Here is a 14,002-nt window from a genome sequence, read left to right as displayed (position 1 = left end):
ATGCCAATGTGTGTGTGCTTTTTTTAGGATTGTGTGTGAGATGGGTAAAGCAGAGAAGAGCCAATATACTGGGAATGTGCAGGTGTGTGTCGGGGTTGGAGAGTGCAGACCAGAATTCATGGCAAAATCCTCCAAGTACTACTATTTTGTGGTGAGTCTGTGCTTTCGATATATGATCTCTTTGCATTAACATGCAGACATTTTAACTAAAAAATAATGAGATTTTGCATCGGCATTGGATTTGCCTTTTTGTAATACATCCTACACTAACATCACAGTTTTCTCTGGTCACTTCTGGTTATTTGATCGTCTCAAAGACTCTGGTGATGGATGCTTTACATACAACATTTTGCTGATATGAGCAGGACGGCACCCATGCTGCACGTCACCCTCTGCATGTTAGCACCTTGCTGGTTGTCGGCCTGTGCTCTCACCTACTGTATGTACATGTTTCCCTGTATATTTGGCTGTGATCCCACATGGTTTTCGTGGTTCTCACCATGAGTCTCCTCCTCAGCATTCTTCTCATGTGCATATCAGCAGTGAGAATAACTGACAGCCACTAATGAGCGCAGGATGAGAAGGAAACACTGATGTGTTATTAAAACATTTTTCTGATATGAGCGTATTAGAACATACAAGACGCACTTGCTTTGTTCTTTCAGCACTCACTCTGTACACAATCAGCATCAGTCTCACACACACACTCACTCACTCGCAGTTATTGCCATTATGTCCTCATTTTATGCAGTGATATCATTTTTACTGCCATCCATTAATGGGTGCTGGCCGAGGTTTATTTCTCAATGGGGGTCCCTGCACAGGATTATATGATGTTGGGTCTAGATGTCACACCACACGGCAGGCTGGAGATGAGATTATAAGAAGGTCCAATGAACTGGGGGAGGATTTACTTTATGCCCTGTTTCCAGTGGACGACATCAGCTGCTGCTGTGTCACTTCAATTTGAAAGCTTTCCTCCACAGAAAAGTGTATGTAAGGTGACGGCAGGTAAATATTAACACTCCAAGGCCTTTTTAGCGGACAATGCTTGTTCAGTTGATTTTTGTCTGGAGCCCACAGCTTATTAAAACAAATCTGCAGCTTATCGTATAGGAGCAAATGTGTGTTTCAACCTCTAATTTTAGAAATGTTTTTCCATTACTGAGGGAGAAAAGGGGTTTATTTTTTAACAAGGAGTTATGACTGGGCATTAGCAAAGCGTTGTATTTTGTTCGGTAAAACAAACAGCACAGTGCTTATTATAGTAACATGAGTTGACCATTATAGTGAAGCTGTATAATATTAAAAAGTTAAACATTTTGATTTGTTCACTGCATGCTCTCATATGCATAAATCATAACAAATTAACGGTGCAAACTCAACTTTTAGTGTACAAAAACAGTGCAGAGTGCATCATATTTTCACTGAGGATTTCTATACTGTTGCCTCATCACCGTGTTAATCTAAGGCAGTATGTTGTGAGCATTAGAATTTCACTGTTACGCCGCTTACCTTGACTTCACCCTCTGATTGACTTGTGACCTCTGAACCTCTGCCCTAACTCCAGATCCCAAGGATTATCAACCTCAAGCCCAGCCGAGGGCCAGTCTCTGGGGGAACCATTGTCAACATCACCGGCAGCCACCTTGATGCTGGGAGCAACGTGTCAATCATGTTTAAGGACCAGCCATGCACTTACCTGAGGTTAGTGGGGAACAAGCCAGAGCTGATCCGACCACGCGCACTAAAACAGTCAATTAAAAGCTCAGTCAGAGGCAGTGTTAGTCAAACTACAGGCAGAAAACCTATCTGACAGCTCTCAGATCGTTTCTAGATTGTATTTTTTCTCACATAAACTGAGACAATAATTAAACATCATGGGAGGAAAAATTGGTGGTGATCAAGGAGTGGTGTATAATTTTTTAAATTACAAAGCTTCAATCTGTTGTTTGGTGATGGTGATTTTTTTAATGAGTTGAAAATGGCTTTTTCTTATAGTATAAATTATTGGGGAATGGCATAGTATTACAGACATTGTATTATTGTAATACACCACTTCAACACTGAGTCCAGTCCAGTCAATGAACTACTATCTATACTGTATCTTTAACTAATATAACAAGCTTTTCATCATCCTGTCATCACCTCAGGAGGGGTGGCCAGTGGCTCACCTGCAGAACCCATGCGTCCCTGCATGGCTATGGAAACGTGTCCGTGTCTGTGAGCATAGACAAGGCTCATCTCCAGAAAGACCTGCGCTTTGAGTATGTGGAAGATCCAACCATCACCAAGATTGAGCCTGAGTGGAGCATCTACAGGTATGGTACAAGGACAGTTAACTTTGCTGTGGATAGAGATATCCCAATGAAGCAGCCGCTTCAATGAACAGCAGCAAATGAGGCCTGTTAATAAAATCCACGCAGAAATGAAGCCTTTAACCGGACCATATAAATCTACAGCGTCATAACTTAACACCGGCAGCGTGAGCAAATGTCAAAGCGATATCAATATCAGTGAGAAATTTATATCACCATCTGTCAAAACAATCTGAACTATCCTTTTACCCTTGTTGTCAATCTTCTCTCCCTGTCGCAGTGGACATACTCCAGTGACAGTGACAGGAACTAACCTGGACATCATTCAGACCCCGCTCATCAGAGCCAAGTATAACAGCCATGAGACACTCAATGTAAGTGATTGGGAACACAATGTGGGTGATTGAGGGAGGCTGCCTTGTGGTTCGCCTTCTTTCTGTCTTTTTTATAACACTGTTTTTTGTATGTGTATATGTTATGGATGTGTTTTTTGTGTATTATTTTTTATGCATGTGTATTTTTTTTGTTTTAGTTCAGAAATAAAGTCAGGTGACACATATATAGTGCAAATATGTACATAAACACAGTCAATGAAACATCTTCACCACCACGGTGTTCCTGAGTCCCTAACTTCCCTTGTCAGTGAGATATCCCAAAGGAAGTCAGCTGTAGTGAATGTCACAGTAATTTTCTCTTTTCCAGAGCATGACTAAATGCCTCAGTGCCACTTTTAGGTAAATGGGTCAAGGAAAAAACTCAGCGAACACTGAGAGGGCATTGTGAAAATCAGCAGGTTGCAATTGAATTAATAGAGAATGATGTCATTCCTCTCCACACCTTTGTAACAATAGGGACACTTTGACACCGCACTACAAGCCCTTATCAAGTTCTTGTACCCTCTGTTCACCCTTTTACCCATGAGAGGATAGATAAAGCCATACAAGGGTCTCTGTGATCTGATTGAAAGAAAAGGGAGTAACAGAATGCGGTAATGCTATCTTCATGGTCCATTTGAGCATGACCTTGCACCGCGTTTAACATCTGTGCTCACCTGTACGGGGCATTGTGTCTCGAGCTACTGTACAGGCAGCTTGTATTTTGAACCAACATAAATTAAATGTGCTGGCGGATAATGTGCCCCCACGCCTCACTCTCTCAGCCTCACACAGCAAGAGAAACAATAAACATCCAAAGCCTTTTTAAGCGATGTTTGTGAGCAGAGAGAGGTTGTTTTTGTTTGTTTTCTTTGCTGTTACCTTTGTACATCAGTGCATGATACATGTCAGTGGTGTCCCAAAGACCTTGCAGGATTTGTCATGTTTGATGTTCAAGGAGCCAATTAGAGTGACAGGCTGCAGCTTGAGTGGCTGCATGGCCGAGGTTACTGTGGAAATGTTAAATGTCTGTGAATGAGACGGAAATGTCTGTGAATGAGGCCTTTGCTGGTGGTTGATTTGTCAATTCCCTGACAGACAGAGAGGAATGGAGATGTTAGAGAGATATTGAAGGGGCGCATGGCATGACAATGACAGATCAGACAATCTGTGCTTGTTTATAAAACTGGCTTAGAGATGCAAGTAAAGAGGATGAATTTAAACTAATGTCAAATAAAAGACCAGGGCAAAGGAAAAAACAACACAAAACAAGAGTGAGACGCTGGAAGAAAGACACAAGAGACGCTGTAATTGAGCAGTAAAGTGGTATAGAGAAAGATGAGTGACAGAATAAGAATGTGTCAGAGAGAAGAAAAGATCACAGAGAAGAATAATAGGGACAAGGAATAAAGAGGTGATGAGAGGGTGGGGGTGTCTTTCTGGAGGGTAATGAAGGAAGGGTAAGACCTAGTTATCACTCCTGAATCTTCACACATCAAAGCCTGATTGTGGCACGACTGCACACGCTCTCCAACTACGCCTCATTTGGTGGCTTTCTTTGAGGAAAATACTCCAGCAGGTTCGTCTTTGCACTTTTTGAAATGGAAGCCTGCCAGTTTGAATTGAGTCCCAAGTGGGCTTTAGTGAAACGTAAACCTTTGACATAAAAGAGTCACACCAACTGCTGATGGGATATCTTGGCGTATAGTAAAGTTGGTGCGTGTTCCGAGTGCCAGTATGTCAGAGCTTTAGCTCCAAAGAGGAACGAGTGAGGTAATAGGGAACTTGGTTATCATTTGAGGTTTCCTGAGATCCAGCCATTGAAAATGATATGAATAACATGGACTGATGCATAGTCACTCACAGTATCTTCAGTAAGATGGAGAGCACATAGGAAAATACCAATGAAGCATCATTTTCTGGACACTAAGTTTATATTTGTGTCAGTTTCTCTGCTTCCACTAAGCACTTCCATTCCACTTGCCGAAGATACGTTCATTCCTGAATATAACTCCTTTCGTCTCTCGGTCTTCTGACAGTTGTGCCAGGTGGTCAGCCCGACATCCATGCTGTGCCAGGCCCCAGAGCTGCCCATCAGTCTGGCCCGGCAGCAAGAGGTGCCTGAAAGACCTGATGAGTTTGGCTTCAAACTGGATGATGTCCAGGCTCTGATGGCCCTCAACAACACCAACTTTATCTACTACCCCAATCCTGAGTTTGAACCACTCAGTGTGTCTGGGGTGCTGGAGCTTAAACCTGGATCACCCATAATACTGAAGGTAGGTGGATAGATATTAGCCACACTTACTTACAGTCACTATTTATCGATTGTAAGAAGCTTACTCTCAGTGGAATATCAGCAGTAACTGTTTAGTGTGAAGCTCAAGGAAGGAAATGTTCAATTTGCATGAGAAGTAAGATAATACAGCATTTTTCAGGCTGGTCGTAATACTGCAGATATGTACGGAAATACTGCAGTACTTTCATCATCATCATCACTGAACCATAGGCTCAATCACCATTGTCTTAAATCATTCTGTGATAGATAGTGGCTTAAGAGACATTGATTTAAATGAAAATCTTCAAGATTACAACTATAATATTGTGATATTGATTTCAATCGTATCACTCAGCTCTATGTTTAACATATATTGATGTCTCCATGTAAGGCTATCACAAGCAAACCCGCAGGCAGTGTTTTCAGTCCAGTCAGTGTTAGATTACTATTAAAGGAACAGACAGCTCTGCCTATATTAATAATATACATATCAATATAGCAGACCACAATAAAGACCATTACCCATAACGTATGCCCCTGTCTCACCTCCCACTTCAACAACATTATGGATGGATTCTCTCTTGCAGGGGCGGAACTTCCTTCCACCAACCAACAGTGGTAATGGAAAGCTGAACTACACAGTTCTGATTGGCGAGAAGCCCTGCATGTTAACCGTGTCAGAGACCCAGCTCCTCTGTGAGTCACCCAACCTGACGGGGCGACACAAGGTCCTGGTGAGTGACACAGCACATGCTCACAAAGATAACCGCACACACACACACACACACACACACACACACACACACACACACACGACAGATAGACAGGCTACGGTGGAGAAGACAGACAGACCTACAATCGATTGACAGTTTTACAAACAGAAAGACAGACATTCCTCTTGCTGCTTTCTATCCAACTTGTCCACTTTGAGACAGACTACAGCTCTAATCCAATCAGCTGTGTGGTTCCTGTTTCTGCCCACAAGCAGACAAAAGACAAACAAATAAGCCTTCAATAAGAAGGATTAGGGCCTCGGCAAACTCAATAAAGATTCCATTTGTGGTTTTAAGAGGGACCACTTTGAACAAGGCACTTCCTGATGTTACCACCTGAACCCAGCACCATCGACAGAGATGGACAGTTGGTGGATGCACAAATAAACAGACGTGTGCACACATTTAAATTGCAAATCAATATGTCTGTCTGTCTGAGCTTTGTTTTGATTTTGAAGACAGAGAAGTGTTATATGAATCTAAAAGTGAATACTATGTCATGGTTTATAAGTATTTGTGCTTTTGTTTTGTTTTGAAGAAGACCCTCATTTCTTCTCAAGGGTCAAGTTATTGAGCCTTTTCCAAGTATTATGGCTGAGTGATATCTAAGCGGTACATTGAGCCTCATGTTTCTTCATGTTTTAAGTATTCGAACAAGATACTAACATGTGGCCCTTCCCTATGAAAGTCTTCCAAGAAAGCATGCAGTAACCATAATCTGCCCCTTTATCTTTCACCATCACAAGGCACGTGTGGGTGGCATAGAGTTCTCCCCAGGTGTGGTCCACATCACGTCTGACAGCCCACTCAGCAGCACGGCGATCATTGGCATCGCCGCGGCTGGAGCCCTGCTCATCCTCTTCATCGTGGTGGTGCTCATTGCCTACAAGCGCAAGTCCCGCGAGAGTGACCTGACCCTGAAGAGGCTGCAGATGCAGATGGACAACCTTGAGTCACGTGTGGCTCTGGAGTGCAAAGAGGGTAAGAGGTTGATGCGTAGCAGGTTATGTGGATTTTGAGTGTTTCCTCCTCAATAGATCCCGTGAACTTTGCTACCCTGGAAACATCCTACGCTTTCTGAATGATTTATTTACTCTGTTTGAACAAGAACACTCCTGCGGAACAAAATGCCAACTCACTATCTTGTGAAAAGTCCTCTCTATTTACAACTCTTTTCCGAGTACTTAAAGTTGACTGTGGAATCCATTCAGTGTGAGAAGTCTAGCAGATGTGACAGAAATAAAGGTGGAGTGTTGATGAGTGAGTTGAAAATAGAGTATGTGCCAGACAGTTTTTGTGGTATTCAGCATTGCCAGCCTCCAGTGCTTCCACTTTAGCTATCATTTCCTATTTATATATCTAAGAAATGAATGACTTGCCTGGAAACTATCTATCATAGGTGCCATAAAAATACTATCATAAGCTCATTGTTTTGCTGCAAAATAACTAAATAATTGGTTCGTGTATCTGATTCATCCATCAGCTTTTGCAGAGCTCCAGACAGACATCCATGAGCTGACCAGTGATCTGGATGGAGCAGGAATCCCCTTCCTGGACTACAGGACCTACACCATGAGGGTCCTTTTCCCAGGCATCGAGGAGCATCCTGTCCTCAGAGATCTGGAGGTGTGCAAGAATGTTTCACTGTTATTCAAACTGCATTACATATGTGACGAAGGAGCTCTTTGTCTGAAACAGTCCTTGTTAAATTGACTTAATGCTGTTTCGATTCTGCAGATTTTTATTGACGATATGTGAGAAATACAGATGCGCTGATCAGCAGTTCTTAGGAATTCATGGAAGAGCAGATGTTGATCCCAATTTCCCAGTCAATTTAACGTTAGCCTGGGCAACTGAAGAACTTACCTGTTCTTCAGTCTCTATCAAATAACAATCGCAATGCAATTAGCCTTATTTGAAAAGAGAGCAAAATGAGCAAACAAATTAACAATGCGGTGGGTCACAGCAGGTGAAATTGACACCGATGTTGTTTGTGTTGCTGTCTGGTAAACAAAAGCCTTTTTGATGGCCGACAGCAACACTTTTTCAAAAACAAACAAGGCAGCCCTCAAATCAGGAGCGCGCTCTCGTTAATAACTCCAACGATATGAGACGCTGCGCCGTTTTCTCCCTCCACCTCAAAAACAAATTAAAAGTCAATCAGAGGGAGCAACGCAAAAGAAAAAAATCAAGTCATTTATCCCCAGTGGTGACATTGACAGACAGCCATAATTGAGCAGGTCGTCTTGTTCCATTAAGAGAATGATGGACCCCCATTTCACTGCCCTCAGGGTTGGCCACTCTATCCCTGATGAGAATTTCCCAGTAATAAGCAATATTAATTATGTTTTAATTGGTATAAATGTCGATCTGTATGATGAGTGTAATGTGGAATAGAAGCCTAATGAAAAAAGCAGCAGGCTTGTCTTGTCGCTTGATGGCTGCCTAATTGTTATTGATGTGTCGGACAATTTAAAGTCAAGTTTTTGAATGTGGGCTGTAAGTAGTTAGAAATACCACAGGTGATGGAGCGTCTGTCGAGGTTTACTGAAAAAATGGGAAGTTTGCTCAATACTGAAGTATTTAAAAACCTACCAGGCTCCCAGTTAAAATGAGAATTGCACATAGAAGGATGCATCACAGTATAGTCTGGCATTTGTCAGCTCAATAAAGCCTGTTTTTTGACATTTTATTTGTTCCATGTAACTGTTAAGGTTTATTCTTAGCAGTCAAAATCACTTCCTTTTCCTCTGTTTTCAACAACAGTATCACTTTACAGGACATTTTGCTGTTTTTATGCACTGTCTCTCCATAATCCTATGAGACATGTTAAAAATAATTGTGTTATGGTACTGTTCAATATATTTTATTTGGGAAGATACAAAAGAAGGCAGAAAACACGCACACACAGATTCTCAGATTTCCATCTGTGTCTGTATTCACATGCTCATATAAACTGTACATGCACAAAAAAGGCAAACACTAACACTTAAAACACACGTGCACATGCGAACACTGTACGCATCCTGCCAGGCGGTATGAAATTAGACTTGCAACTTAACAATAGCTCCCAGCAGGTTACAAGGGGTTCCTCCAGGAAAGGTAAAAAGACAGAACATATGCTGGATGACAGCTGCATTGGGTACAAAGAGATGCTGTCTTTCCACGAGTGCTCTTGACAGATAGAAAAAAAAGAAACGTAATCTCAATAGGTGATGTTTATGGAAAGAAAAAACAGAGAAAAGAGGCATGTGCGGTAAGTGACTGGTATAAATGGTGCAGGGACAATCTGGGCGCAGACGAGGGGAATTCACACCGCTGCACTCCCTTTCTACTTGCATTAGTCTGGAACACAGCGCCATCAAAGTAATAAACATTCCCTCAAGAGGCTTTGTGTTTTCCTGCCTTTATTCTCAACCTTCAGACTAAACGTAACAAAAGCAGGAAGATGTTAAACTTCCCATCTCCAGAGATTCCTTTTTCTTCCTTGCATTCTGTTTCTCTCTGCTTTCCTTCGTGACTTATGAAGGTGGATGTATTAGCTGAAGTTATACTAGTAGAGTAAAACCACACATGGCTGTATTTGTTACCAGAGTTGGGAGGGTTACTTTAGAAATGTAATAGGTTACAGCTTACTAGTTACCCTTTTAAAAAAGTTTACTATTTTAATTATTTAATACAAGTAATATACATATATAGATATATATTGCTTGTCACCTCCAAGTATTTTTGGACTAATCTTGACCTTGCACAAGCAGTACCCAACTGAGTTTTGTCTCCTTCTAAGAAAAAGAGACTTTTTTTTATTTTTCTTGGCGTAATCATTTCGGCCTCCTCCACGACTGGCAAATTAATGTATCTCAGTCGAGTGAACATTTCTCTTGTTTCCTCACAGGTGCCAGGTTACCGCCAAGAGCAGGTGGAGAAGGGGCTGAAGCTCTTTGGCCAGCTCATTAACAACAAAGTCTACCTGCTGTGTTTTATTCGCACTCTGGAGGCCCAGCGTGGTTTCTCCATGAGGGACCGTGGCAACGTGGCCTCGCTTATCATGACAGTGCTGCAGAGCAAGTTGGAGTACGCCACTGATGTCCTGAAGCACCTGCTGTCTGACCTCATAGACCGCAACCTCGAGAGCAAGAACCACCCCAAGCTACTGCTCCGCAGGTGAGAAGCAGGCACAGAAAAAGAAGTACAGAGTTTAACTGTCTAACAAACGGCCACAGTTACACAGCTGGAAGTTTACGTTTAGTCAAACCAGATGTCTGTCCTTCATTTCCGCCTGACAAAAACGGGCCCTGTGCTAAATATTCAAACACACACATCCAATTCCTCTAAACTTATATCGTGCTTGGTTAGGGATAAAGATGAAGGTTTGACTGTTGAATGTAAACCCATTACTAACAAGAACAGGATGTGCTTCTCAGTGTTTTCCTGTCTGTGACATGTTTGGATTAACTCCTGTGACCTTGAATTGCTGGCTCTCTCTCAGATACCAGAGTGCATTGCCACGCACATCATTAGCAAAATAATAATGATTAATTAGCAGAGAATCCAATTTCAAATAGCTGAAGAGGAGGAAAAAAAAACACTCATTTGTGGAAAAAAGGGAGAAAGTGAAACTGTGAAAGCTTGCACTCTGGCACAATCACAATCCTCCATTGGATTTGTAGTCAAAGCCATAATGGCATGCACTTGAACACACAGCACTGTATGTGATTATGCTTCCTGCCCGCGGTGTTTGGTAAATGTGATGATTATGGTTACTTGAGTGAACCGGCTTCCTCACAGCTGTTGTGTACGTGTGTGATGTGTTCATGCACGTTTCTACATATCTACACACAGTATTGTATGTTTCTTTTTGCTTGGGGGTTGTCAGTGAAGTCTTTACACTCCCAGATGATTTGACAGGCATGTCACAAATTAATTTGTCCGTCTAATTTTAATTATTCTTCTAATTCTGAGTCTCCCTCTGGCTAAAAGCTCATCTCTGCCCGTAAAGAAACACACAAATAGGATAAGCATATACTGTGTTTAATGCAGAGGGGGCTGAAATGAATGCAGCCCGTCGAACCATCCCTAAGACGGTGGGCATATTCACCTCATGAAAGCCTGTTTAGACTCTACTTGGTGATGCAGAGAGAGATTAATGATGTCTGGGCAAGAGGCATGATTAATTGCAGCCAGAGCTCACTGAGCATGGTGCAGTCACAAAACAATGGAGTTAACCGCTGATCCTGGCAGTAGATACAACTTAAGAGATGGCGTGTACAGGAGGGATGGGGGGAGGCAGTCAAGGACAATGAAGACACTTAAAGCTGTGTTACCAAGTGAGGAAAGCTGACTGCTGGGCCAAGAAGTAGTGACATCAGCTCTTTGATCATTTAGTTTACATGTCACCAGCACCTTGCGTGTGCTATACCCCGATATGTTTGTCAAAATTTGATAGTGAACATGAAATGTGCTGCAAAGACTAACCAACAGCTGTTCTTCAAGCACAGCCCAAATACAGTCTTGTATCACACTGTCTTTCCACGGTCCCTCTCTTCCTTGTCATCAATGGAGAGGGAGAAAGACGACCTGGGGAAGACGCCTTCGCGTTCAGCCAGCACTGGAGGGAGAGCACATGTTTACAACAAATGCACGCCCGGTTTGATTGCCCATTTGTCATACACACGATTGCGATGGGCACTGACCAGACTGGCCTCATCTCATTCTTCCTCCTCGGATGCGCTCATTAGTCCTTCAACATCCCAGCATGCATTTCAGATGTGATGAGGCAGTGTGAGCAAGCTACGCCACCCCATAGTGTGGGCTGACTGGCGTGTCCTTGGATAGCAGCTGAAAATAGCCCAGATACACAGGCATAAGGCTGTGAAGATGAAGCTTAATATTGTCTAGGAAAGACAGCACCCCTCCCTCTCTTCTTCTCTCCCTTTAATTTGTTCTGTCTGTTCTCTCTTTCTCTCTTGCACCATGTTTACTCATTTTGAGTGTTATTCTCCCTCACTACCTGCCTCCGTCTGCTCCCTCTCCACTGCTCTCGCCTCTATTTGTCTTCAGTTCTGAAGCTTGTGCCGCTTGCGTCGCACCGTCACTGTCTTTATCTCTCTCTTCCTCTCTTATACTCGCTCTCTCAATCTATATTCCCAGCTCTTCCTCCCCTCCTCTCCCCCCCTCCCCTGTTTTCTTGATTGCTAAATCAATGCTTAAAGTGCGTGAGCAGGGTGTCTCTGGCACAGCATCTGAGCACGGCTACCCACTGCCTCCTCTTCCAAGAAATCTGTGTGTGTGTACACGTGTGTGTGTGTGTGTGTGTGTGTGTGTGTGTGTGTGTGTGTGTGTGTGTGTGTGTGTGTGTGTGTGTGTGTGTGTGTGTGTGTGTGTCTTTTTGCTCTCTCTCCACACACAAACACACATCCTTCCATCTGTCCCATCTCAACCTGTGCTGAAGCACAACCACCAGGCAAGCTAACTAACGAGAGCCTTCCACAACCATCTGTCGCATTCCTTGCTGCATTCCCCTCCTTTAACTCCTTCTTCCTTCCCTCCATTGCTCCATCTCTCACTCGCCTCCCCCCAACGCCATCCCTCGTCCCATCACGCAGAGTTTAAACAGCCTGTCCATAGCCTTAAGTTTAGTTTGGCTGCAGTTGATGCGTCAAAGTAGCAGTTTTAATATTGGTCAATAAATGAAAGTCCAATATGTTTCTGATTGCAACCTTGCTTCTGCTCCAGCGTGGACACACAATACATCACGCAGGGTTGAAGGCCCCTACTTGTGCTTGATCGTGTGTGAGTAATAGACAGAATAAATGTATACAGTCAGCGTCAGCTGCTAGCCATCACCGAGAGATATGATGACCAGTGTTCCTCACCGGGAGCCGGAGTGGGAAATGGAAATGATTTCTGACTTCAAGCGGCGCTGTTTCAACATGCAACTGAAGCCAAGGGAAGACTCTCAGATGCAGTTACATGTTTGGTTAACACAGCTGCTCCTTTTTATGAGAATGTCGCCTTGAGATTAGCTTTTTCCTTTAATCTCGGTTTGTAATGTGATGTTTGTGATGGATCTTACAGGCACCATGAAAGGGCGTCTTTGCTTACTAAATACAGTATGTAGTCTCAAAATGATCAGTCAATTAAATAAGCAGTTTTTGATCATTTTGATGGTTGACTGTCAAAACAAAGTGGCAAAACACTGTTTGGTTCCAGCTTCTTAAACGTGGGAAATTGTTGGTCAGACAAAAAAAAGTATTTGAAGATGCTATCTCGATTTCTGGGATTGGAATTTCTCACTATTCTCTAACATTTTACAATTAATCTGCAAAATATCTTCAAGTATTCGATGCAGTGAGGGATCATTCTAAAGTGTATATCAAAGAAAGCCAGTAAAGGAAAGAGGCTAATTGATATATTTGATTTGCTAATGCTTAGATTTCATGTTTACATTTATCAGCAGAGACTCGCTTCTCCAGGAAGTAACAGCTTTTCATATAGATACACAAATACATGTTACTGGCAGCTACAACGAACCAAAATGTTCAATGTGTGATGAAGCACTGATTCCCATCAACCCTACCTCAGTAATCAGGGGGAACTAAGCACTGCCAGGTCCCCTCTGCTCTAGATCATTCTCAATGCCCACTGCCCCTCTGACTGGCTGCCAAGTAGGCAAGCTCGGCCATGCCAACACGCCACGGCACATTTCATTGCATTAACCCAAACATAGGTTGTGCTGTGTTTAGAGCAGCAGCTGAGGAGAGTTTTGGAGAAGACTGTTTGAAAGTTGTAATACCAAATGCTAACATTAGATCTTGAAGCAGCTCCGTCACAGAGCCATTTTTATCCTTGTTCCCCATAGACTGTGCTGTGATCGAGAATGAGCATAAGCAAACTGGTGCGGTCGTGCCAAGACTTCTTATTACTGCAGGGCTGGCACCCGCTGCCAGAAGCGTGCGCAGACACACACACAATAAACACTAGTCAGCACACATGGTAATTTCTGAATACATGCGCAATGGGATTAATTTGTGCTTTTTGCACACTAGCCTTAAAACAGCCACACACTTGTCCACTTTACACAGGCACACAAAAACACAGTATCTATTGGAAGTGAGTAAAGAAAAAGACATTTAAAAGGAAGCAAAGGGAAGGCCACACTCAGCCAAGCCATTTCTTCTCGTTCTTTTCTTCATTTTCCCCTTTCACTGCTCCCTCCCTCCTTCCTTCCCTGTGCACCTCCTCCTTTCTCCATGCTCC

General features: G+C 42.9%; 1 protein-coding gene across 2 annotated transcripts in view; it reads left to right on the top strand.

Moving 5' to 3' along the window:
* The window catches only part of plxna4 (plexin A4), a 231,080-nt gene that overhangs the window by 190,495 nt on the left and 26,583 nt on the right, over positions 1-14,002 (top strand). For both annotated transcript variants that reach the window (XM_070992584.1, XM_070992585.1), the window contains exons 14-22: positions 28-151; positions 1,571-1,707; positions 2,154-2,321; positions 2,599-2,692; positions 4,732-4,971; positions 5,558-5,704; positions 6,490-6,724; positions 7,227-7,369; positions 9,639-9,907. In XM_070992584.1, coding sequence (XP_070848685.1) covers positions 28-151; positions 1,571-1,707; positions 2,154-2,321; positions 2,599-2,692; positions 4,732-4,971; positions 5,558-5,704; positions 6,490-6,724; positions 7,227-7,369; positions 9,639-9,907 — 1,557 coding nt within the window. The remainder of the gene's footprint in view (positions 1-27; positions 152-1,570; positions 1,708-2,153; positions 2,322-2,598; positions 2,693-4,731; positions 4,972-5,557; positions 5,705-6,489; positions 6,725-7,226; positions 7,370-9,638; positions 9,908-14,002) is intronic.

The sequence above is a fragment of the Chaetodon trifascialis genome, chromosome 22 (genome assembly GCF_039877785.1).
Source record: "Chaetodon trifascialis isolate fChaTrf1 chromosome 22, fChaTrf1.hap1, whole genome shotgun sequence".
NCBI lineage: Eukaryota > Metazoa > Chordata > Actinopteri > Chaetodontiformes > Chaetodontidae > Chaetodon > Chaetodon trifascialis.
The sequence above is the reverse complement of the archived record's forward strand: the minus strand, read 5'-3'. Positions and strand labels throughout refer to the sequence as shown.